The sequence below is a fragment of the Hylobates moloch genome, unplaced genomic scaffold, assembly GCF_009828535.3.
Source record: "Hylobates moloch isolate HMO894 unplaced genomic scaffold, HMol_V3 SCAFFOLD_4, whole genome shotgun sequence".
Classification (NCBI taxonomy): Eukaryota; Metazoa; Chordata; class Mammalia; order Primates; family Hylobatidae; genus Hylobates; species Hylobates moloch.
Window position 1 is genome coordinate 159,362,190 of NW_026652279.1, and position 23,690 is coordinate 159,385,879.

General features: G+C 45.5%; 1 protein-coding gene across 3 annotated transcripts in view; it reads right to left on the minus strand.

Annotated features, from left to right (window-relative positions):
- The window catches only part of STK24 (serine/threonine kinase 24), a 72,743-nt gene extending 55,031 nt beyond the window's left edge, over positions 1-17,712 (minus strand). For 2 of the 3 annotated variants that reach the window (XR_009213311.1, XM_032151149.2), the window contains exons 1-2: positions 17,526-17,712; positions 14,988-15,218 (exon numbers count right to left, since the gene is read on the minus strand). Coding sequence is in view for 1 of the 3 variants with exons in the window: in XM_032151149.2 (XP_032007040.1) it covers positions 14,988-15,218; positions 17,526-17,603 (309 nt within the window). In the remaining 2 variants the exon portion in view is untranslated. Of the gene's footprint in view, positions 1-645; positions 785-14,987; positions 15,219-17,525 lie in introns of those variants that run through there. The other variant, XM_032151150.2, reaches the window with a different exon arrangement.
- Between the last annotated feature and the right edge of the window lie 5,978 nt (positions 17,713-23,690).

Sequence of the window (23,690 nt, forward strand, 5' to 3'; positions counted from 1 at the left end):
AAGAGAACGGAGCAGGAGGAAGTAGAGCTTCTGTCAACAACAGTCAAGCCTGTCCAAGGTTGCAATCCATTTTCCAGTCTGTAGCTTTGCTCTGGGAAAATGCAGATTTCTGGTCCACCATACCTCTTCCCTGGGTCAGGATCTGGAATAATATCTTCTAGAAAAGTCAGAGCTTAGTCTCTGAAACACTAGCACCAGACTCAGGTCGTGGTGACCACCACAGTGGTTAACAGCAATCCCGCTGACAGTTTCTCCTTTAATGCAAGAAGGGAAATGGACTCTTTCAACTTGTCCCCAAATGACAACAGTGGTTCATGGTGAGAATGAAGCCTACTGTGTGGTGAGGGGCAGACACCAAGCTGTGGAGTCATCCGTGACTATCTACACAGTACTATCTCAGGGGAACTCCCTGTCCTCAACCAGGAGGAAGCTGCTACAGCCTGCTTTCTCTCCATTCATTTCTAAGCCCAGGAGAGGAAGGGCTATTTTTCACCTGAGGTCGCTGATCCCTACCCTTGGCTGGAAGCAAGAGAAACAACAGCCTCCAGTACTCCATCCACACGTGCACAAGATGTGGACAGAGGCAGGTTCGGGCTGATGAGGAAGGTGCATTTCTGTCTGGGTGACGCTGACAGAGCAGCTTACCTCCGTGGGAGTCTGTCGATGTCAGGGTCATGTGCCCACTGTCCACTGGGCTGCCATCCCTTTGAGGAGAGGGAGACACTGATGGGAACCAAAGGATCTTCTAAAGGCAAGTTCTTACCGCAAGCTGGCCCCAAGGTCCCTGCAATCAAAGAAATCATTGTGGTTTTGCATTTGGCATATTTATGCCCCCTTTCTTCTAGGGACAAGTCTGTCAGCCTCTGAACGGGATCTCAACTTTCAAAAGGAAAAGTGTCTGGAAACACAGACCCACCAAGGTATGAAGGAGACAGGAGAAAGGCTTCATGCCACACCTCAGTGTAGACAGCAAACATAATAGCAATTCATTCTCAAAAAAGAGCTGTAGATCCACTGTTACTTTTAACAAACCAATGTTTTCCACTAAACATTTCAACTTAAGCCAACTCCATCCACCTCATCACACTTGTTGGAAATATATGATCAATAATGACTCCAAAATTCATGTGCTATACTACACCAGCCTTGGCTGGAAGCAACAGCAGAAGCATGTATGTAAATGAAGACTGCAGATGATTAGCTTCTGTAAGCCCTGGTCTATAATCAACCTTGTCATTGACCTATCTCCACTGATTCCATTTACAATGACAGGGAAGAGTCATTAGACCCAACTGAAGCATATAATCAGAAAGCCAATCTCATACCATGCCAACCAAAAATAATCAAAATTCTGTAAACTAACTTGAGTACCTAATCCAGTGTAACAATGCTTGGTCTCTTAACAGGTTATGTAAATTTCTTTCAGCAATTCCATCTGCAGTGACCAACAGCCACCCAATGCCAAAACATCAACACTTTCTAACTGCACAGCTACCAAAAGTATTTACGTATGTTCTATTATATATCATCTCATCATTTCCTTGAAAAAATCTGCTTTTCCCGGGACAAAGAAATACCTGCAGATACTTGATCCTTGTCACTACAGAAATGTGAATAATGGAAATCAGAATACTGTTAACAGTTATCTGTGTATCAAACATACAAAGAAAGGAAGACAAATCTTTTCATGAAGAGTTTTGAGAGTATCTCTGTTTTAAAAGTTTGATTCAAATATATGTTTTAGATAGCCAATCAAAAAAGGAGAAAAAGCTTACCTACAAATTAATTTACTTATCTAAAGATGAACTGCCACAGACAAAAGGACTCGCCAAAACACCAATAAGTTTTAGGTCTAGTAGCTTTTCAAAAGGCAAAAATCTAAACCAGTCACTCCAGAAACGACCAAGAACTAACTCCAGCCACATCCGTCAATTCTCTAGAGCCCAACGGGTCTGAACTGTCAGACAAAAAGAGCAATGTTCCCACGGACCTGTGCTAGGATGCAAAGGTGACAAGGAAATATAACACAGGTCGTCAGGAAGGATACAGCTTTTCAGACAGCTGGATTCCTAATAACTGGAATGGCTGCAATGAGAACAAATGTAATCACTGCCCAGATTCATAGGCAACCGTGACCATCTACAGGTGAGGAACACAGCAGTGCTAACAAAGAAAGGTGCAGGACCACAAAACCAAAAAGAGGCTCCTGGCAGCAGCTGATGCGAGCACAGGAGAGGAAGATAAGGACTGCCCTGCCGAGCTCACAGGGCAATGTCTCCCGCAGCCGAAGCAGCTCCTCTGTTATCATCCACACAGTGCAATTTCCTACTCAAACACAAAGGACAGACTTGTGGACCCTGGCTAAGCTTCTGGATCTATGTCAAAGTGGGGCATAGCTACTGGCACCAATTCAAATTCAATCATTTAATATATATGAGTACAGAGGTGAGCATCGGTGAAGCACTGAAAATGCACTAAAACCACGGACACGTGTTTGGCAAGAATTTCTCCTGTTGAACTACCCAATAAATAAGGTGGCAGTGAGTAAGAATTCAATACTAGGACAAATACAGTCTTTTGAAGTGTGACCTAATACTCTCAGATTCTAGGCAAGTGTGAAAGGGTGACCCTGGGCCAGGAGCCCGCAGGCCCGTCTTGCTAATTTGCTCGGGCTTTCAGGGGGCCTCACTGGACACATGCAAAGGGCGTGCTGACCTGTGAGCAAAGGCCTGAGTGCAAAGGACGGTGCTGGCTGACACTAGGCCTCCGTAAACGCGCAGCTGGGCGGGAGAGCCAGCCAGGATGCCTCCAGCAAGGCAGTGCCACTGTGTCCGCTCCACCGACATTCCATTCTCCCTCCTCAACTTTGTAAAATGGCTGAACTACTGAATAACTATCTGAAATACCCTCTTCTGTAGAAGGAAAACACACCACCGGAGAGAGGGAATCCAGTAAGAAAATGGGGGAGAAGTATGTAAGAGGACAACCGTCAGGTGCAGGGAAGCTACGGGAGACTAGGAATGAGGAAACTCTGGCCCTAAATCCCAGCTCAACAGCCAAAGGGCTGCAAGCTTTGAAAGCCTGAGCAAATTAGCAAGACGGGCCTGCAGGTTCCTGGCACAGGGCCACCATTTCACACTTGCCTGGAATCTGACAGTATTTGTCCTAGTGTTGATAGTAGGAGAAAAAATCACTCAGCTTCTCTGGGCCATGGTTTTCTAGCCTAGAGAAAGAAAGATAAGGGCTAGCCACCTCTGAAGGCCTTTCCAGCTCTAATTATCTTTGGCTCTGATTTCTCTGACTTTACACAAGGAATACTGTATGGTAGGGCCAGCTGAGCCAAATCAACTACAGACTGCAAATAACTTAAAAGACAAGTATGCCCAGTCTCTGCAGATGAGGAAACAGAGCCCAAAATTAGACTACCACACTCCCTGGCTTCATTCCCAGCCAGGACGGGATATCCTGAGGCAGGTCTCCAGGTCTCCAGATCTCCAGAGCACAGAGTCAGGAGGGCGGGAGACCAACAGAAACGTGATGGTAAAGGCAGCCTCCCCTCTAACTAGGTCTTGTCTCTAGCTTCTTTTATGACACTTCCCAAAAGCCCATTGCAGATTTCCTCCCCCAACCCTAAAACCTCTATTCCAAGTCAAGCTCAAGTGGTGTTATCCCATAAACCCACATGGCCCAAAATGCAAGAGGGAAAGTACCAAAGGAGAATTCAAACACCAATGCGTAACAAGTGTTTGACATTACAATAAACTCAAAAATATAAAGAACCGCGTAGCCTGCAACGACGGTCCAAGCTACCCAGAATTCTTCCTCCTCCCCACCGCTTCTTGCTACTTTAAATACTAAAATGTGAAAGGCTGGCTAATTATAAAGCTAATAGAAGAAAAAAATATATATTTGTAACCTACGTGAAGCTGATGTATTTCGTATACAGGATCCCAAAAGCAGAAATCATATAAGGTGAAAAACTGATGGATTAACTACATTAAAATCAAGGATTTTTTTTTTCCCCCAACAGAGGACGCTTCAAAGTTAAAAGTAGTGTGACAAAGTCAGAGAACACACCTGTGGTATCAAAAACCAACACTAAGAGACAAGAAACATAGTAGGAAATTTCACAGAAGAATGTATTTTTAAAAACAGCAAGAGTATTTGCCTACAAGTAAACCACCAGCCTTTCATGGTCAGCAGAAAAGAATGCCAATTTAAATGCAACTTAACCACAAGCCCCGCTGGAGAGCGGAAATGCTACTTAGAATTTCTGTTGGAACAGAAGATGAGATCTTTCTTGGTAAACTTACTGCTATTGTCCAGGAAAGTGAGGGTGGGAGGAACAGGGGGTATTTTAAAGGGGCCAGGGGCATGTCTGTGTACACAGTTTCTGGTTCCATGCCATACGAGCTATGAGAGAGAGAAAAGCACTTTCCCCTAACTCTCAGAAAAAGTGGTCTTAAATCAGAATGAGTTAACTTTGTAACATACTCACAAACTAACCTTCAGGGCCACGCCTCATATTTTATTCCCATGAAGCTCCCACTTAAAACAATTCACACCTTCTCTGCTTTGAAGTCCATTCTTCAGCTTTGCCAATTTCAAAGCTGTTTCATCAGTTCTCAAAGGGATGGTCAAGCTTGAGGAATTTGACTAGCGCTGGTGAGACTCACAAGAGCTCCTGTTCACAGACTAGAAATAATTTGTAATCAATTAATTTGTAATGTGGTTACCAGGCCAAAACATATAGTTTTGGGCACCCTTTTTTAGTTTCACAATACTTCATAAGCCTAATTATCAGAAAATTATTTCCTGACTAGAAAACTGAAAGAAACGGGATTTGATAATCACATGTAATAAACACATTAAACTATAGAAAACTTCATAGGAGATATGAATTCAACAGAATAATCATAATGGTTAAGAACATATATAAATAGATGCTCAAAGTTATGATTAATAGAAATGGAAATAAACATAAAATGCTGTTATAGCTAAGAGATCGGTGGAAGAAAGTTTTATAGTATCAATGTTGCCAAGAACGTAGACAAACCATGCTCAACACAATTAGCCATGATTCATCATGAGGGAAATGCATGTGAAAACCATGAGATACTGCTTAATACAATTTAAAAAAAACAAACCAGGGGGAAACTGAAACCTTCATTCACTACCATGAGAACATAAGCCACTACTGAAAAGAGTCTCAATAGTTCCTCAAAAACAAGGAAAAAAACCCAGTTCCTCAAAAGGTTAAACATAAAATTTGTATATTACAGTAAACTCTTCAAATTTTATGTTGCCTTGGCATCCATTTTGAATACAAGTTTAACTTTCTCATACCAGAAGCAGGGCTTAGTCACCCTTGACACAGTCTCCAGTTCTAGACCACACCCAAAAGGCCCAGCTCGCTGGCCAAGATAAGAACTTAGAGGCATCTCCTACACCCAGCAGACTGAGCTCCCCATGTTCCATCTGCTTCCTTTAAACAGACCGCTCAGGCCTGCCTGAGAACTTACAGCGCCCCACGCCCTGTTCCCTCTTATATAATGTATACTGCCAGTCGTGCACACTCTCTCTGTCTCTCTCTCTGCCTGACTCTTCATTCCTGCCTCGTGTAACCCAGGACACAAGACTGCCCTCCTGGCCCAGGATATGTAAGTAATAAGTCTTTGAACTTGGATTTAACCACGACATATTATATGTAATATCAAAATATCACATGTACCTCAGATATCTATACAATCATTACGTAGCCATTTTTCAAAAGCATCTTCTAAAATCTATGTTCGAACTTGCTTCCTGTTGTAATGGTGTACAGACTCCGTACCCTCCATCTGAAGAACCAACCACATTACCCCAGGATGTGTGGGAGCAAACAAGGCTGGACTCCCAGCACCAGAATGATGGCCAGGTAGTCAGACAAGACCCACAGGGGTGTCCATCAGTATAAACAACTTTTCCGAGTCGGGGCTCAGACCATTATGCATGAGCCTATCCACCAGGTAAAACAAGCATCCTGTGAAAGGCACAAGGTCATCAGCCACATCCAGCTGCCTTTCAGTTCCCCTTAGGGAAGGGTCACTAGCTACGCTGATACTAGAACCCCAATTTAGATGGGGGCTCCCAAAACATATTTGACCCAATAACCCCACTCCCGAGTAATACATCCAAAAGAAAGGAAAATATATCCACACAAAAACTTGTACACGAATGTTCATAGGAACAGTATTCACAACAGCCAAACAATAAAAACCCAAATATCCATCAACTGACAGATAACAAAATGTGGTCTATCCATAGAATGGAATATTATTCAGCAATAAAAAGAGCTACTGACACATGCTACAATAGAACCCTTGAAAACATGCCGAGTGAAAAAAAACAGACACAACAGGACACATATGCTATAATTACACTTATATGAGGTGTCCAGAATATGCAAATCTATAGAGACAGAAAGCAGACTCGGGAATGTGGGAAGAAATGGGAAGTGAATGATGATGGGTAGAGTATCTTTCGGGGTTGATGAAATGTTCTAAAATTGTGATGGCTGCACCGCTCTGTGATATACCAGAAACTCTTGAATTGTATATTTTAATTGGGTGAATTGTATGTGAATTGTAGATCAGTAAAGGTTTTTATTTTTTTACTTAAATACAGCAACAAAAACCCACAGCTAAACCAGGAGTTTAGCTGGTAAGACTATTCTGAACAACCACATGGTAGCATTTTTTCCTTACTAATAAAAGAGATAGACAGTGTCTCACTCTGTTATCCAGGCTGGGGTACAGTGGCACAATCATAGCTCACTGCAGCCTCGAACACCTGGGCTCAAGTGATCCTCCCACCTTAGCTTTCCAAAGTGTTGGAATTACAGGGTGAGCCACCGTGCCCGGCCCCATATTCCCACATGGTAGCACTTACCTACAATGAATAACCTACTCCAAAGTCTAGAGTATTGCAGGGAAATAGTAAGCATCTTATGAAAAGATACTCAAAAATCATAAGTCACTAGGCAAATGCAAATTAAAACTACAATGAAATACCATTCCACACATACTAAAATAGCAAACATGAAAATTACTGACAGTACCCCAAATGCTGGTGGGGATGCAAAATTATACAGGCATTCTGGAAAATTAAACAGACACTAAATACCTATCCTACTTATAAGTATTTGCTCTAGAGAAATGAAAAACTTACGTTCATACCAAAAAGTATCAATATTCATAGCAACACTGTTCAAAATCACCAAATTCTGGAAACACCCACATGTCCTTCGATAGGTAAACCTGGTTATACACACCCTGGTGCCCTACTCAACAGTAAAAAGGAACAAACAAGTGACACATGCATGAACACAGAAGGATCCCTCAGGCATGACAATAACTGAAAAACGCCACTAACAAAAGCCACTAACAACAGATGTGTGATTCCATCTACGGTGCTCCGGAAAAGCCAAAATGCTAAGGGACTGATCAGTGACTGCCATGGGCGGGGGATGGTTCAGGAATTCTTTGGAACGTTGGCATTGTCCTGGTCCCATGTGTGGTGGTACTTATAAGAATCTATACATATGTTAAAACACATAGGACCATACATCCAAGAGTGAGTTTTACTGTATTTTTTTTTTTTTTTTTTTTTTGAGACAGAGTCTCGCTGTGTCACCCAGGCTGGAGTGCAGTGGGGTGATCTCAGCCTCCCAGGTTCAAGCGATTCTCGTGCCTCAGCCTCCCAAATAGCTGGGACTACAGGTGCGTGCCACCATGCCTGGCTAATTATTTTTGTATTTTTAGTAGAGACGGGGTTTCCCCATGTTGGCCAGGCTGGTTTCGAACTCCTGACCTCAAGTGATCCACCCGCCTCAGCCTCACAAAGTGCTGGGATTTACAGGCGTGAGCCACCGTGCCCAGCCTACAATACATAAAATTTTTTAAATGTTATGGGGAAAAATAAACCCATACACCATACACAAAACCATGTTTTATCTATTGAAGACACACAGATTAAAACAGAAAAGGATCTTACATAGGTCGATGATGACGGTGCCATGAACTGCAAAATATGAAAAACTCAACTCTTATCTGAGGTCCATAAATGGAACAGAGAGAAAGAAATGCAACCAGAAAATGAGCAATAATTGACTTAGAGTGAAACAGGTCATTTTATTGGCTAGAAAGGAATCCAAAGCTCAAAGAGCTACCGGGAAGAGCCCTGCTTTAGCACTAAAAATACACATCATGCCTACCGAGAAACAAAAACAAAACAAAAACCCTAAACAAACCCAAAGTAAGTTTTTTTTTGTTTGTTTGTTTGTTTTTTAAAGGGAAAGCAAGGTACCAGCCCCTAACTTGCTTTCTCCTTCATTAACACTACTCCAATGAACAAGGTCAAAATATAAAGCCAGATAATTCTGACACTGGTCATTATCAGTTTGCTACAAAACATGCAAAAAACATGGGCAGGTGAGGACCTCCAGTCACACAGCCCCATTCCAGATGGAAATAATGTCTCAGGGAATATTAACTTTTGTGGAAAGAGTACAAGCATCCAAGGGACAGTCACAAACGTCCCATTAAGACTCCACTCAGTGAGGGAGGGGCTCCCTCTCATTTGTGGGGTCTTCTGCTCAACTGTGGAAAGCAGGGTTTATAAGGAACACCAGCCTTACTGGGGTCACCACCAACACTTATGTAATCGGTCCCTGCCGCCAACCGGCTTCTGCAGCCCATTGGGGTCCACCTGCTGCCCTCTCTTACCTCAGAGCAAAAGTAACCCAAAAAAGCATCTCTGAGATACCACACTTCCCAGGCGCTGTGTGAGCGTTCACAGCCTCGCGAACAGAGGATGGCCGGCCCACGCGGGGTGGACACACTGCCCCGAGTATGGACACGCCCTTTTCACGATGCTGGCAAAGCCTGCACTGTGTCCTGCAACAGACATCATGGCGGGCACAGCCATGGCCCCCGAGACCCTCCATCTAAAATGCCCTTTGGGATATTCCAAGAGTCCCAAACGTCAGCCCTAGAAATACCATTACTTAAACCTATTTTCTGGGACAAAAGGTTCATTCCATGCAGCAGTTTTTCAACAGTGGCACTGTGGACATTTGGGCTGGGTAATTCCCTGTGTGGAGCCGTCCTGTGCATGTGATAAGCATCCCTGGCCTCCACCCACACCCCCAAGTAGTGGCAGCCGAAACATCTGCAGACACTGTCACCTGTGCCTTCAGTGAGGAAAGGTCCATATGGGGCAGTGGCAGGAGGAACAGAGAGGTACACAGTGCTAGATCTAGGTGGCTCAGTTCTCTTCTCTGTTAAGACCACAGAAGCCCTTCAGACTGCACAAGAGCTTCTCCATGTGGTGGAGTCTCAACTTTCTTCTGGGCCCTTTCAATTTCATTTGTTACCTAATTCAAATAAACTGCAAATCATCTCTCCATATGTACTAAAACAGTATCTCATTTTCACCATCTCAATGAAAGCGCTGCTGGGACTCTGCCTTTGAAGGAGGAAAGACATGAATGAGAAAGACACTGTGTGCTTTAATGAGAATTTCTGAGGCATAGGAGAGTTCACCCACACCAAGCATATATCTGAACTAAAATGCTTTCAGAAACTAACATAATAACCCATCTGAATTCCTAAGTATGCCTGAAGCCAAGGGCCAATATAAGAGCATGATTTGCTATGAACTAGCTGAAAGAAAGGTGTGAGTAAAGATAAAATTCAGAGGTGTCCTAACAGGATACATTCATCATCATGTAGCTAGACTAATTATTTCTTCCCTGCAATGTGAAGTTATACAATATGCGCAAGGCAGAGAATCACGGTGTTTTTCTGCAGACAGGCATAGTAAGTAAGCTGATTATTTTCTATTGTCCAAACTAGGGTGCATCTGAAAGTCAACAGGCCAGTTATTAGTTATGCAGGGAGAAGCATCCAAGACTGCAGATGGACACTGACCTGCACAGCAGCCTCATTCATGGAGACGATGGCCACTTCTATCAATATTTTTCACTCTTTCCCCCAAGGATAAAATGATTGGTTTTTCTATTTGATCAGAAACTACTATTTCCCCTTTGGGGACGGCAGAAAAAAACAATAGAAGTCCCAAGAATATAACTTGGAAAGATGACTGTGAAGTGAGATTATGAACCTGTAGTGTACCCACAACCAGTCCTTTCCCAGAATAATCTGTACTTTCATAGAGTACTTGGTTTTCTAAAATTCAGTAAGGGACTTTCCCATATTAGTCTTCTGGTGAATCTGATGGGTCAAACTACCCAGAAAAGTTTTAAGAACTGATGAAAACTTGCAAGTCGGGGATCTGAATCCGCAATGAGACAACAAGGCATATTTCTTTAATAATGACATTACAATAAAAACTACTATGGCAAGGAAGAAATTTGAAAAGCACAGCTTTTAAGACCTCACACCTGATTTGCTTTGGTTAAACTGGCTTGATGTTTGAGAGGAATAAATAATTTATCATAAAAAAAGATAAACCTTATTTTTGGCATGCTAACAATCTATTTTAAGACTTGGGAATTTTGAGTCTGTTTGGCACAGATAACTTAAAATTTTTTTAATAAGGGAAAATCATCATTTACTAAAAATCTACTACATGCCAGCACTTTACATACATGATCTCATCTTTACAGTAATCATGGAAGTGTATCTGCACTTCCTCAAGAAAATCAGCGGCCCAAACAGCGACCAGTTGAGTACCTGTACTAGAACCTGAGACTAAAATCTTGGCTATAACTAAAAGTGAATCTCAATATGGACACTCTGATAGGCTAGCAAGCTCCCCAAAACAAACCCCCCCTCAAAAACAAAGGGTGAGATTTGTAAGTGCTGAAGGGAATGCACATTTGCAAATGGTGCACAGAGAAAAAACAGGTCAGAATCCTGTACTACACCATCCTGTTCTCGTTACAATTATACGTCTTCACTGCCTAATTAAAATATAAAACCAAAAAATTCTCTCTCCCCTCCTGCACACTACCCCATAACCTACCCAACCGCACACACAGGTGGTTTCATTTTGACTTTGCGGACAGTACTTCAGTGGCAGAAAACTCCCGGGGTATAATGGCTGGGACATGGAGGATTCTGGTTAAGTATCCTAGCTGTTTAATTTCCCAAAAAGTAAACACTGAAACTACAACGGGTGAAGTTTTTTCCATGGTCTGTGATCATCTTCAAGACCTTTCCAGGCCTCAGATCCATAAATACTGGGGGGAAAAAAAATTCACTGTTGTATTGTTCCTTCTCCTCCCTAAATTCTAGCCCTTGTTTTTAATCTTTAGGGGAAAAAAACATGCTACAAAGCAATTTTGTGACTTGATCACTACTACTGTCAAAATTAACACCACTCACCAGATCCTTAGTAACATTCAGAATATTTAGACCACTTATCTATTGTTTTAAATCTCTTTTTCCAAACTAAAGGAATGAACCAAAACATAATTATGAGACTTGTGAATGCTAGCTACCCCAAAAATGAAGAAACCCATTTCTGGTCATCTCTTCTTTGTCCTGGCCTGCTATATAAAAGTCCCTTAACACAGGGTGAAATCCTAAGGCCCTCTCTCCAATCACCCTTAAAGAACTAAGAACATTAGCTCTGAACGCTACAGGGAGTGTTTTAAAATGACAATGAAAACCACATAGAGCCCTATTTCCAGCTCTGTGCCCAAGACCCATTTGTCTTACAAATCCATTTAATCTGTATCCCACTTGACATTAGGACCACACTTTCTAAACCTACCAAGATGATGGAAGAACGGCCTCTGACTCAGGAGGGTCCTCTTCTGGGCCAAAGAATTTCATGACACTCCATTCCACAAGAATGGGCAGACAGAATTACAGGTCTGGATTCTTCTCCTGCTCAATTATAATAGTTAATTATTGTTTTAGAAGAGCAGTTCATGATGTACGTAGCCAAATAAGACAATTGTCCTTCACATGGCTTTTAAATCCCGGCCAACTTTCCACAATGGCCACGTTCTTCCAGGCATTCTTGTGGCAGATACTCCCTAAAGGACAATCTGCTTAGTAAAATACAGAGAGCGCACTGGATAAAGTATCAACACTTTTCAACCTGCCTGGAGGCCATCAGCACCTGAAGGCCACTCCCTGAGCATTCCACTTCCTGCAGAGGTGAAGTGACTTTGAAAAGGTCAGCCTACTGTGCACACAGCCTGTGTCCTCTTCCCATGAAGCACACGATTCAGTGACATTTCTTAGCCTCTCCTGGGTCAGGTGTGGTCATGTGGCTGAGTTCTGGCCAGGAGAACACGAACAGAAACAATGTGCCCTACGTCCAGGCCTGGGCACATAAAAACTTCCCACACATGAACCTCCATTTCTCCCCCAAAGCTGACTTATGGCAGCTGGGCACAGCCACTTGTCAAGATGAAAGAACAGTAAGATAAAAGGAACTCAGTTTCCTGAATCAGTGTCTGAAGGAAAACAGCCCAAAGATCAGGGCAACCAGTGAGGAAGAGATACATTTCTATCATGTATGAGTCATTACACATTTAAGGAGTTTACTACAGCAGTTGACGTTACGATAACTAAACAAAATACTGGGGCAACCTTAGATCAAGGTTCAGCTGATCTGGAACCTAATGTTCTAGCATTAGCAACTCACGCAAGAACAGGAACCGCTGGATGGAATCTCTAGATACGTGCAGATATGTACTGTGGCCACTATATTTGGCCACAATAAAGCAGTCCATTCCAGCATGCAGTAAAGATTGTGCTAAGGAGCTGAGGTTGAAGAAGATGTTTTGAACCACTGATCCTTAATTTCCATAGTTAAATATTAGCTGGTATAAATCACCAGATACTTGTCAGGATCCTCCACACTTCCTTTGCCAAAACCATCATAATAATTCATATTAAAATACAACATCAGCAAACCACATGAAATGCAACTCTGAATTTACTAGAACACTACTGCTGAAGTCATTTCACAGGGAATACTAGGCAGTACAGTGGACAGAGTCCAAACCGAGTTTCTTTAGCTGTTTGTTTTCAATCGAAATTTAACATCGAGGCCAGGCACAGTGGCTTATGCCTGTAATTCCAGCACTTTGGCAGGCTGAGGCAGGTGGATCACCTGAGGTCAGAAGTTCGAGACCAGCCTGGACAACATGGTGAAACCCTATCTCTACTAAAAATACAAAAATTAGCCAGGCATGGTGGTGAGCGCCTGTAATCCCAGCTACTCAGGAGGCTGAGGCAGGAGAATCGCTTGAACCCAGGAGGCGGAGGGGGCAGTGAACTGAGATCGCACCACTGCACTCCAGTCTGGGTTACACAGCACGACTCCATCTCATTTAAAAAAAAAAAAAAAAAGAAAGAAATTTAACATCAAGAAGATGCTGCCATTCCCCCACAGAAGTCACATGTGTAGTGCTTTCGTTTTTGCTGTGCCAAGACCCAAACTGGGTGCACCGCCACAGCAACATTTGCTCTTTTTGTTGGCATTCTTCCTCCATTCTTTGATCCTGGTTTCCTTGGTTTGACCTCAATGGATACCTTAACTGCAAACTACCTTCATTGCATATTCATTGCAGGATAATTTAAGAGATGAGGTATGAATAAATGCTACCAAGGAAGGAAAATACTCATTAAGTACCTACTACATGTCAGGTACTTTGACATACTTAATTCCACTTAATCTTTGTAACATATGATATATACTATAATTTTCCATTTGGCAAATGAGAAAGTGGAGAAGTTATAAAAAATAATGAAAACTCACTCAAGGCCACACAGCAAAGTAAATGACAACAAGATTCAAGTCCTGTGACACCTGACTCCAAAACTCGCTCTTTCCATTTCAAAATGCTACATTTGACCTATAACACACTGCTGTCCTTTACAAAAGGGATAAAAAAGGGATCACTGCTCAATTTTTATTTCCTTTAAATATTCATTTTAGTAAATCAATGGTTCTCAAAATGTCCATCCTCTGACTTATACCTTACTATATTTCTACAAAAGCAAAACCTACACGCTCCCTTCTCACATCAGAGCAGCTTACAAGTTGTAACTGAGACTTTAGAGGGTAAGGCCAGGGGAGGAAGAGGCCTGGCCCAAATTATCCAGGTTTATCGCTGCCTCCCCTGGAAAATCATCATTTCTTTCTTCATAGTTCTGTATTCCACAATAATTATTTCAGAGCGTTTTTTTTTCCCCACCAATTCTTACGATTTCTAAAACCCCATTTTAAAGGTTACAACATTTTTAAGTTCAGTGAAACAGGTATATGTTGAGGAACTTGAAACACAAGGAACAGTCAGTCATAAGCCTTCTTCGTGTTGTAACAGGATTGTTCTACGATGTCTAAAATGGTAAAATGGTTCCATGCAGGACCAGAAAAACATTTTTAACACTAATCTTTCCCACTGAAAGAACGGAGTGGCAGTGCAGGACAATTTTTGTGTCATATTATAACTACCATTTTATTTAAGTAATTCCCAATTTACCTAGCATTCTTAAAAGTCAAGTGTAGATAAGCTAGCTAACTAACCAACATTATCAATTCTCATCAGCAGTTTTTAACAGCATTAAACCACAGCTGGTAAGTGAGAATATCAAAAGATTAACATTCTTGAGTTGGTATGAGTTTTTAATACTAATCATAAGCAGTCCTAAAATTAGGTGAATAACTGTTATAATAACTTAGTAAGAAACAGTTTTTATGACAAAGTCCCACTCAGAAATACTCTTCCTTATTCAAAAGAGAATTAGAACATCAAACACTTTCACCACAAATATTTCTATAGGAGACATTTGAGATGATAGAACTATCAAAGCCAGGTTCTTTTGATCACGAAGGTCAAAACATCTCTCCTGGCTCTGAAACCTGCTGTGCTGTATCTTATCAGAGTCCTTCCCATCCCCCGCTCGCACCTCAGCCAAGTGCTGCAGAACGGAACAGCACGTTATTTTAAGACTTACCTTCAGATAGGATCCATAGTATTTGGTTACGTATGGACTGTCACACTGACTCAGCACTGTGATTTCTTGTTGAATGTCCTCTATCTCATCTTCAGCTTCTTCCAGATCAATGATCTTTATGGCAACCACTTTCTGAGTCCGATTGTCAATGCCTTTGAACACTTCGCCAAAGGAGCCCTTCCCAATTTTCTCTAGTTTTGTAAAAAGCTCTTCTGGATCTGCCTTTAGGTTCTGTAGAGAGAAGGAAGAGAAAAGGGAAACTTTAGTCCCTCATAGCACCACAACTCCTTTGTCAATTTTACGTGTAATGTTATAGACCACGCTATCTTCCAGGGACTCATCTATTTTCTGTGTCCAGCATCAGGCTGGTGGTGACCACAGCTCTGCAGGTTCACGACATAAGATTCCCAGGTCTCACCTACACATGCGCATCAGACTATGAAAGGCAGCAAGCATGCAATTACCCAGCTAGATTAGAAATTACCCAGCTAGATTAGAAAAATTACAATTACCCAGCTAGATTAGAAAATATGGAAAAGATGCCAACTCTTGTATAATGAGGGTAAATTAAAATCTAAGCAGTTATTGGAACGTTAGGATAGATTTACTGAAAAATCATTCTTGTCTAAGCAAAAATTCACTTTTCTCCCCACCCAATCCCCAAAAGTTCCTGAATTCAAATGGATTTTTACTAAAACGTTAACCAGCTATATCACAGAAAAAAAAAATGTATACTGTAACTATGCATCTTCATGAATAGTACTGCCTTCACCAAAACGATAACAATCGAACCAGATTCCGGAAAACAATAAGCAGCCTGTTTTGTCACATAAATGCTGTACCCTGGAAATAGCCTCTAAAAGCTCTTAACCACCTGACACATACATATATAGTATACATTTCCAAGAAGGTTAGCTGTCAGAGCTCAAGCTCCCATCCTAACAGCTACACAGTACAGAGTCGTGTGAACAGCTGAGTTCTCAAAGGGGGCAGTAACCTGTCATCCACAGGGCCTGTTTGTCAGGAAACTGAGAAGCGATCCTGATGTTTAGCACATCTCCCCACAAATAACTGCCCAGCTCAAAATGCCAGTGGCACCCCGGTGACAAGCACTAGCCTGGAACCCCACAGAGCAAGGAAGGACTCTAAGAGATGCCACCGCTGCAGACACATCTTCCCTCAGAAATGGTCCATAGGAGGAACAGAATGCCAGGCCAATCCTCCAAATCTATCAGTCCTTTGAAGAAGCTGACCTACTAGGAAAAGGAACAAGCATAGGGAGGAGAGGGAGGCCTGAAAAGGAGGTAAAGAAAGAGAACAAGGAGAACAAAGATGACACAGAAGAGGGTATCCACAGAGCGGTGCATGTGAGGTGGGTCACACACACAACACTGCGGCAACGGCGGTGCCTCATGAGTGAGGCGAGCCTCGGGGCCCATCAGGGGCCACCCAGCCACAGCTCTCCAAGGTGAGACACACTGAGTTCCAAGCAGCTGCTCTCCAAGAGAACTGCTGAAAGCCAGTCGGCCCATTTCTGGTTTGCAGGCCTTACTGTGCTACAGCGTGTCCACCATGGCAACAACGCACATATCGCCACAATGACACACGAGCCGATAGCCACAGTGACCTCCTGCACACGGGCGCAGAGCCCCTGCCCCATGTTTGTTTGAGGCTGCACATCAAACAATGCAAAAGCTCACAAAACCCACCAACCATCTTAGTACAAAATGAACCAAGGCTTGCGTGCTGGACATATACCCAACAGGAAACGCGTCCTGGGGTTACCAAGAGAGCAGGACCGTCCAGAGGCCAGGCAATGAGTGCTCAGCCCACACAGGAAGGTCACGGCCAGCGTAATCCGAGGTCTAACGAGCGGCCAGGGATTACAAGGACTGCAGTTTTAGCCATGATCCCCCTTGGCTCCTAAAACGCTACACAAACATCCATTGTGTTAAAAACGAACCTATCTATCCAACTTCGTTTCCACTTAAAGTACTGCACTAAACATATCAATTGGGTGATTAATCGAGAGGCATTTAATTTCTTTCCTGAACAACTGCTAAACTGTTTTCAGTCACGGCACTACATTTCAAACGTCTTATGACAGTCATACTTAGGAGGAAGCCTGGCTGTGTGTTTACAGGTTTTAAAAAACACAGTCCAAGAACCCTGGGTTTACCAAGATAGTCAACGACAGTCAGAGCCCAGGATAATTTCCTCAAGTGAAGACTGTTTTTGGAGCTAGTGAGCAGCTCTATAATATCCGCCTCTTCCTATTTTCAAGCTTGTCAATACCCCAGGTTGAGTATCACCAGTCACTTTTGGGAATGCCACAAAATTCCCCGGGTGGGTACCTCCCACCTGAGTCACCCCTACACGCGGCCTTGAACCTGCACCTCCACCTCCTCTAACACAAGCTGCTAGGATGAGAAGCTTTCAGGGATGCGGGGGAAGCAGCGCATCCTTTTTTAGCTATAATGAAACATACCCTGTTTTCAGCAGCTATTATCCTCGCTGCTTTCATGCCCTCTCCCTTACCGTGCTCCTTCCAGGATGAGGTAGGGTGGCCCTCCTTTTATTCAAGGCCAGTCCCCAAAGCTGGGGTCTGGAGTCCATCCTTCTCTCCTCCAGGATACGGCTTTGTCAGTAACCCCCTTCTCGGCTCCTTCTTCCATTCACCCCTCTCTGCTGGCTCTCTGCCCTTGGCAACATGCTCCAGTTTCTCCCATTTAAAACAAACGAAAGCGCCCTCCCTAACCCAAAGCCCTCCTCCTCCACTCTCTCCTTCCCCTGGAGTCCCGTCAAAGTCATCTGGACCTGCCGGTCCTCCCCACCACTGCAGCCTGGCTCCGCTCTGGCTCCGGTCACCAGTGCTGCAGTGTCGTGTCTGAGCCTCGTCAACCACGCCCTCCCCCTCCTCTGGGTAACTTTCCAGTCCTTTAGCATCCACAGTCCTGCCCCCGCTGGCGTCTTCCAGTCCCCCTAGTTCCAGAAGGATCTTCATGCAGACTCCACCTTGGCTGGCCCTTACTCCAGGTCCCAGCCTGGGCCTCTACTCCTTCTCCCCAGGGGTGCCCGGTAGTTTCAGGGTCTGGGGCCCTTGTTTCCCAAACCTGCCTGAACAGAATCACCTGGGACATCTGACATTCTTGCAGAAATATATGGGAGTTCAGAAGAGAAGGTGAATAATCCATGTTTTTAAAACACCCCAATGGATTCTGATCAATCGCCACCTGGAAGGAAAGGCTGTGTTAAAGACTCACATACGTGACAGCTTTCAAAGCACTAACTCAGGCCTGCCTTCTGAACGGGAACCCCCCAGACCAGCTGCTTCCCAGGCATTCTCTCTCTCTACCCGGACATCTCAAGCTCAACATGTGTGCACGGAATTTGCCGCTTCCCCTGCTGGACTGTCCTCCCACAGTAGCCCTCTGCTCTGCACTGTCTCCTTTGCCCAGCTGCAAGCTGAGGAGTCAGGGGCTGTGTCTCATGCACCTCTACACCCCTGTGCCCAGGTATGATGAGTGGCATGGGACTGTGGTCAGTAAACATCCCCTGAGCAATACGAAAACCCCAGACTCACCCTGGCACGAACAGGACCCAGGTCAGACACCTCAAAGCCTATCCTACACACAGACAGGGGGCCCTGGAGGGAAGGGGGCAGCCCTACCTGCTGACAAGGGCTAGAGGGGTGGTAAGAGCCTGCCTTTCTGAGGTCAGGAAAGCCGGTTAGCACTGTCATTCCCGGGAGCGGTGATTCTCAGACCTGGGTGAGCCTCACACTCCCCTGGAAGGCTTGTTAGGCCACAGAGCCCCACCCTACCAAGAGTTTCTGATTCACTCAACTGGGGAGGGGCCCAAGAATTGGAATCCCAGGGTGAGGGAGATGCTGCTGGTCCAGAGACCACACCTGGAGAACCACCGCTCAGCACAGGCTGGGACAAGAGGCCAGGCAGCCCCAAAAAGGGACACGCCACTAAAACACCATCATGTTAGGTCAGCTGATCACCCCTCCAGTAAACTGTCCCGCTCCCATACTAAGAAAACGTGGCCTTTCCTTTCTGAGACTTAATTTTAAAAATAGGCGACAAGAATTTATCCAAACCCTTACCACGTTGTTGAGGACCCTGTGGGAGACCATTACAAAAATAACCACCCACAAATCCCACCTCTCTGGGCCCACACCCCTATGAATGTGACTTGGGCATTCATTCCTCCCAGCAAGAGACAGTGGCTGCCGCCCTGGCCGTTGAACCTGGGCTAGTCTTGCATGTTCTGATGAATATAATCTAAGCAAGGCCCCAAGAGGACTCGCAGAGCTCCCTCCGCAGAGGGACGTGACCACGAGGCAGTGGAAAGCTGGCAATCGAAAATGGAGTGGTCAGAAAGACAATGACATCCGCCCACTTCCTCGATGCCAGCTGAGGTCCCAGGATGTGCCTCAAGTCATCCTGGGCCACCTGGCCTCAACCATGCCATTAGCTGACTGCAGAGAGCCCAGAAAAGGCTAGCAAAACTGCTCAATCCACAGAATCACGAGAAATCGTGAGCCTGCTGTTTTGGCCACTCGGTTTTGGTTGGCTTGCTACTCAGCAATAGGCAACTAATACAAAAACTAATGCTAGAAGCTGGGCACTGCCCCAGCGGAGGCCCTGACAGCCCATGCTTGACTCTAGGTCAGAACTGCTGCGGCCCATCTGTTGTGAGATGCCCTCTTTGAAGAGGAGTCTCTGCGGCCCCCCCCACTCTTCCTGTCCCGCAACTCTTGTTGAGCTGAGGCTCTCTGAATCAAGAGCTGGCAGCCCGTCCAAACCCAGCCCCCAAAGCAGGCAGGGCACGCAGACCTTGAGTCGGACGCTGTGCCAGGAGGGAAGTGGGGAGATGCTGGATGGAAAAGTGTCTCTTGCACGTGTGAGGGGCGTGAACCCTGGGGACTGGAAGGCAACCTTGTGGATTGTTACAATAATGGCACGAATAACTCATCCCTTGTGTCTATACCGCCACCCCCCCGAGACTTTGCCTGCTGCTCCCATAACAGCAGCCCACACCTTGAACCACCTGGCCTGTGGTTCCTGTGCTAGTGTTACCATCTCCAAGGTCAAGCCTCAAGGGACCCCGCAGTGTTCGCTCTGCCTCTTGGAAGGCCTCCAGCAGCAGCATGTGAAAAGGCCTGTTCTAGACAATGGAGAGGCCACATGGAAGAGAGCACAGCACTGGATAAACACGCAGCCAACTACCAGACCTGGGGCCAGACACCCAGCCTTCCTCGCTGCCTCTGCTGAACCCAGGCCCCAGACACTCTCCAGCTGGCCACGGCCACACAAACGTGCCTCAGCCAGGCTGGCGGAAAAACCACCCATTCACCCCAAGGAATGGTGAGAAATGCTAAATCGTTATTGTTTTAGGTTGCCAAGTGCTATAGTTGGTTTCTTATACAACAACAGATAATAGAATTCAACAGAAACCACTGCAGAAGAAAAGTGTCCATGGGGCGTCAGGGGTAGACAGATGTTCCAGATTCTGGAATGTTTTAGTAACCTGCCTGTTTTCCTTTTGCCTGGACAAGACCGCTTAGAAAACAGCGATTTTCACTCTTTTACTATTGTCCCAAAAGACCTTTCCAGGCATATGGCACCTGTAAAATAAGGGGTCACTGCATTGTCTCAATCTGCTCAAGCGCGGCGTCTTTCAGAACCCCTGGCCTCTGTGTAAGCAGCTGTAGACCAGGCTAAAAATTACCCCTGGCTAGAAGGGAGCCATCTGCTGAGGCCGGGGCAACAGGGCACTCAATAAAGCAGGGTTCCCTGCGCAGGCAGCCCTGCCCTTTGGCAATTCTTGCATAGGTTCATCACCATACTGTGTCCCTCATGGCCAGAAGAAAAATCAATGCCAACGAGGGCCTATTTCAAATAAGAACCTCGAGATTCTGCTGCCAGAATTTGCTCACCGAGGAAAGTAGATTTCCTTGGCAGAAAAGGCACAATTCTACCACCCTTCTTGATAATTTCCTTTTTAGAAGGGTTTGGGCTGAACTAAGCACCGGCTATGGCCTCATTAGAAAGGCCTGGGGTCCCTCACCTCCACAGTCCCTGCCTGAAAGGAAGCAAAGCCTAAGCCAGGGCAAGGAAGGAGAATCAGGACACCCAAGGGCTCTGCCTTTTCTGAAGCAGGGGGAGGTCAGGACACATGGACAACCCCCCCTCCCCAACATTCCCCTCCAAAGTCACCTCCCCTAGGGCAACAAGACTAGGGGATGGGGGCGGGGATGGGAGCAGCCTGCACACAGCACCCCCTCCCCAGGCCCTGGACTCAGAACTCAAAAAGATCAATTAGATGCCTTGTCCCTACAGTGGAGCCAGGATCACCACCCTGGGACAGGCAGGAGGATCGGCTTCTCTGTGACCAAGGGAAGCACAAGGGGGTGACTTCCCTTTCCCGAGCTCACAGAGCCTCGAGCCCCACAAGCCGCCTCACACTGATGAGCCCTGGGGTTTGCTCCTCTGAGGAAAGGGTTCAGGGATAAAAAGATAATGATAAATAATAGTATCTGTCTGCATTAAGTGCAACTGAGAGTGAGGATCCAGCACCTTCCTGTGAAGGTGTCTGACATATCCCACGCAGGGTCTTGAATAGAAGGCACTCGAATACCGATTTCTCTACTCACAACTTTCCAATTCCCTAAAATCTCCCCAAGAATTTTAAGAAACAGCCCAACTTCCCCTTCTGGGGGACCTCGGGGTTAAGACCCACCACGCACCCCCGCCCGGCCTGAAGGACAGGCTTTGGTTGGATAAGTCACGGTTGGTCAGCTGGAAAGCTGAGCAAGTGAGGGATGGTGGCTGGAGTGAGGTGGAGGGAGGAGCATTGGCAGTATGCTGGGGTGAAAGGGGCTTTCGAAGTAGGTCCGTCTTTGCTTTTTTTGGTTTTTAAACAATTTTTGTCCTGTTTTCTCTCGGTCTTCTTTCTGTGAACAGATGCTTTGTCCTTTGTCAAGCTGTATGTATAATTTTTTCGTGGATGCAAAATTGTTGTCTTAGTGTCCTAATATGACTCAGGCGTTTTCCCCCTGCAGTGCACACAGCGTGTAGCCGGCCTAACGGGAGTGGGTTTATTGAGGGTGTACTTGTTCCAGGCTCTGGGTCAGGAGCTTTACGTGAACTGTCTCAGCACATTCTCATGACAAAGCTAAGAGGAAAGTACTTCTTTTACGGATGAGCAAACTGAGCAGAAGAGATGTTGAGTATCTTGCCCTTGGTCCCAGAGCTGGCAGAGGGCGGCGGAGGGGTTTGAACCTAGCCAGCAAGCTCCTGTCTCCTCACTGTACTAGGCTTGGGACCATGTCATTAGAAATAAAAAAGCAAATATTCCATTATATGGCTGCATTCGAGTTTATTTAACTGTCTTCTGCTGCTTAATTAGGTTGCCTTTACTTCTTTTTAAATTTTATTTTGTGTTTTAAGAAACTTGGGTTGTGCATTTCTGCTGTGGGGAGGAGTGAGTGACTGCTTGTCAGCTCCTGGCCAAGACTTGGGAAACGTGATTGGAAAGGACCACAAATGGCTTCCTGGAATTTGCTCATCAGCTTCGGGGCCCATCCCAGTAGTGCGGGTGTGGAACATGTTATTCAGATAGGCAGGACCGCTGTCCACAGGCGCGTTTTCATGAGACGCTTGCCAGGTGGAAATCGGCCTGCTGATACCGATCCCATGTGAGGATAACACGCCCATATGGTCACTCTGTGTATGTGTCAGATTCCCTGAGAAGAGGCAGTGACGTAAATCTACACACTCGCAAGTAGAGATTTGTTTTGTAATTCTCATCAGCATCCTTTTGGAGTTTATTTCCATTTTGTGTAGATGTGGGCCTATCACTCTTCACAGGGAATGGCCAGCCACTGAGAATAACTGAAAAATCAGAGGGCCCATGTATGTGTGCACACAGCAGAGTCGGGCGTGGTGGCTCACACCTGTAATCCCAGCACTTTGGGAGGCCCACGGATCACTTGAGATAAGGAGTTTGGGACCAGCCTAGGCAACAAAGCGAGACCTCAGCTATACAAAAAAAAAGTCTGCCCTTCTCCCTCCACTTCATTTAAAAAGCCCAGAGATGGAGATGACATCTGATCCCAGTGGCCAAGACCCCACCCCAACTAGAGCGGTGCGAACATGTGGCCTGCATGGGGGCAGGGTGCCGGGAAGCACGCTCCGCAGGCCACCAGTGAGGACGAAAGTTAAGACCCCAAAGGCCAGGTCAGAGTCAAGAGCACTTGGGGGAGCCCTGACACAGAGGCTGTGTCCACACTTAGGCGACTTTCCCAAAGGCCATCGGCAGCCCCTTCCCCACTCTTCTCTGGGCCCACCTCCATATGTCCCTGCGCCTTGAATGACTGGGCAGGGCACACAGGCCCCACAGGCAAACCTGAGGGGGGAGGCTCCTGGATGCAGAGGACAGGGGACAGGGGACTGGGACCATGTGAGCCACAAGGGAGGTCGGGGGGCCCAGCACTGCCTCGCCAGCACCACCAGCCACAGACGCAGAGCCAGTGGCCACGGGAGACCAGAGGAGTTCAGAGGCACACCGTCGAAAATCCCAAAACAAGGCGAGGGATAGAGTCATCGCCTGCTTTATTGGAACAAATGTCCCCTACTGTGACTGCAGCCCAAGTTCACGCTGGCCTCTTGTGGCCCCCCGATCTCCTGTACC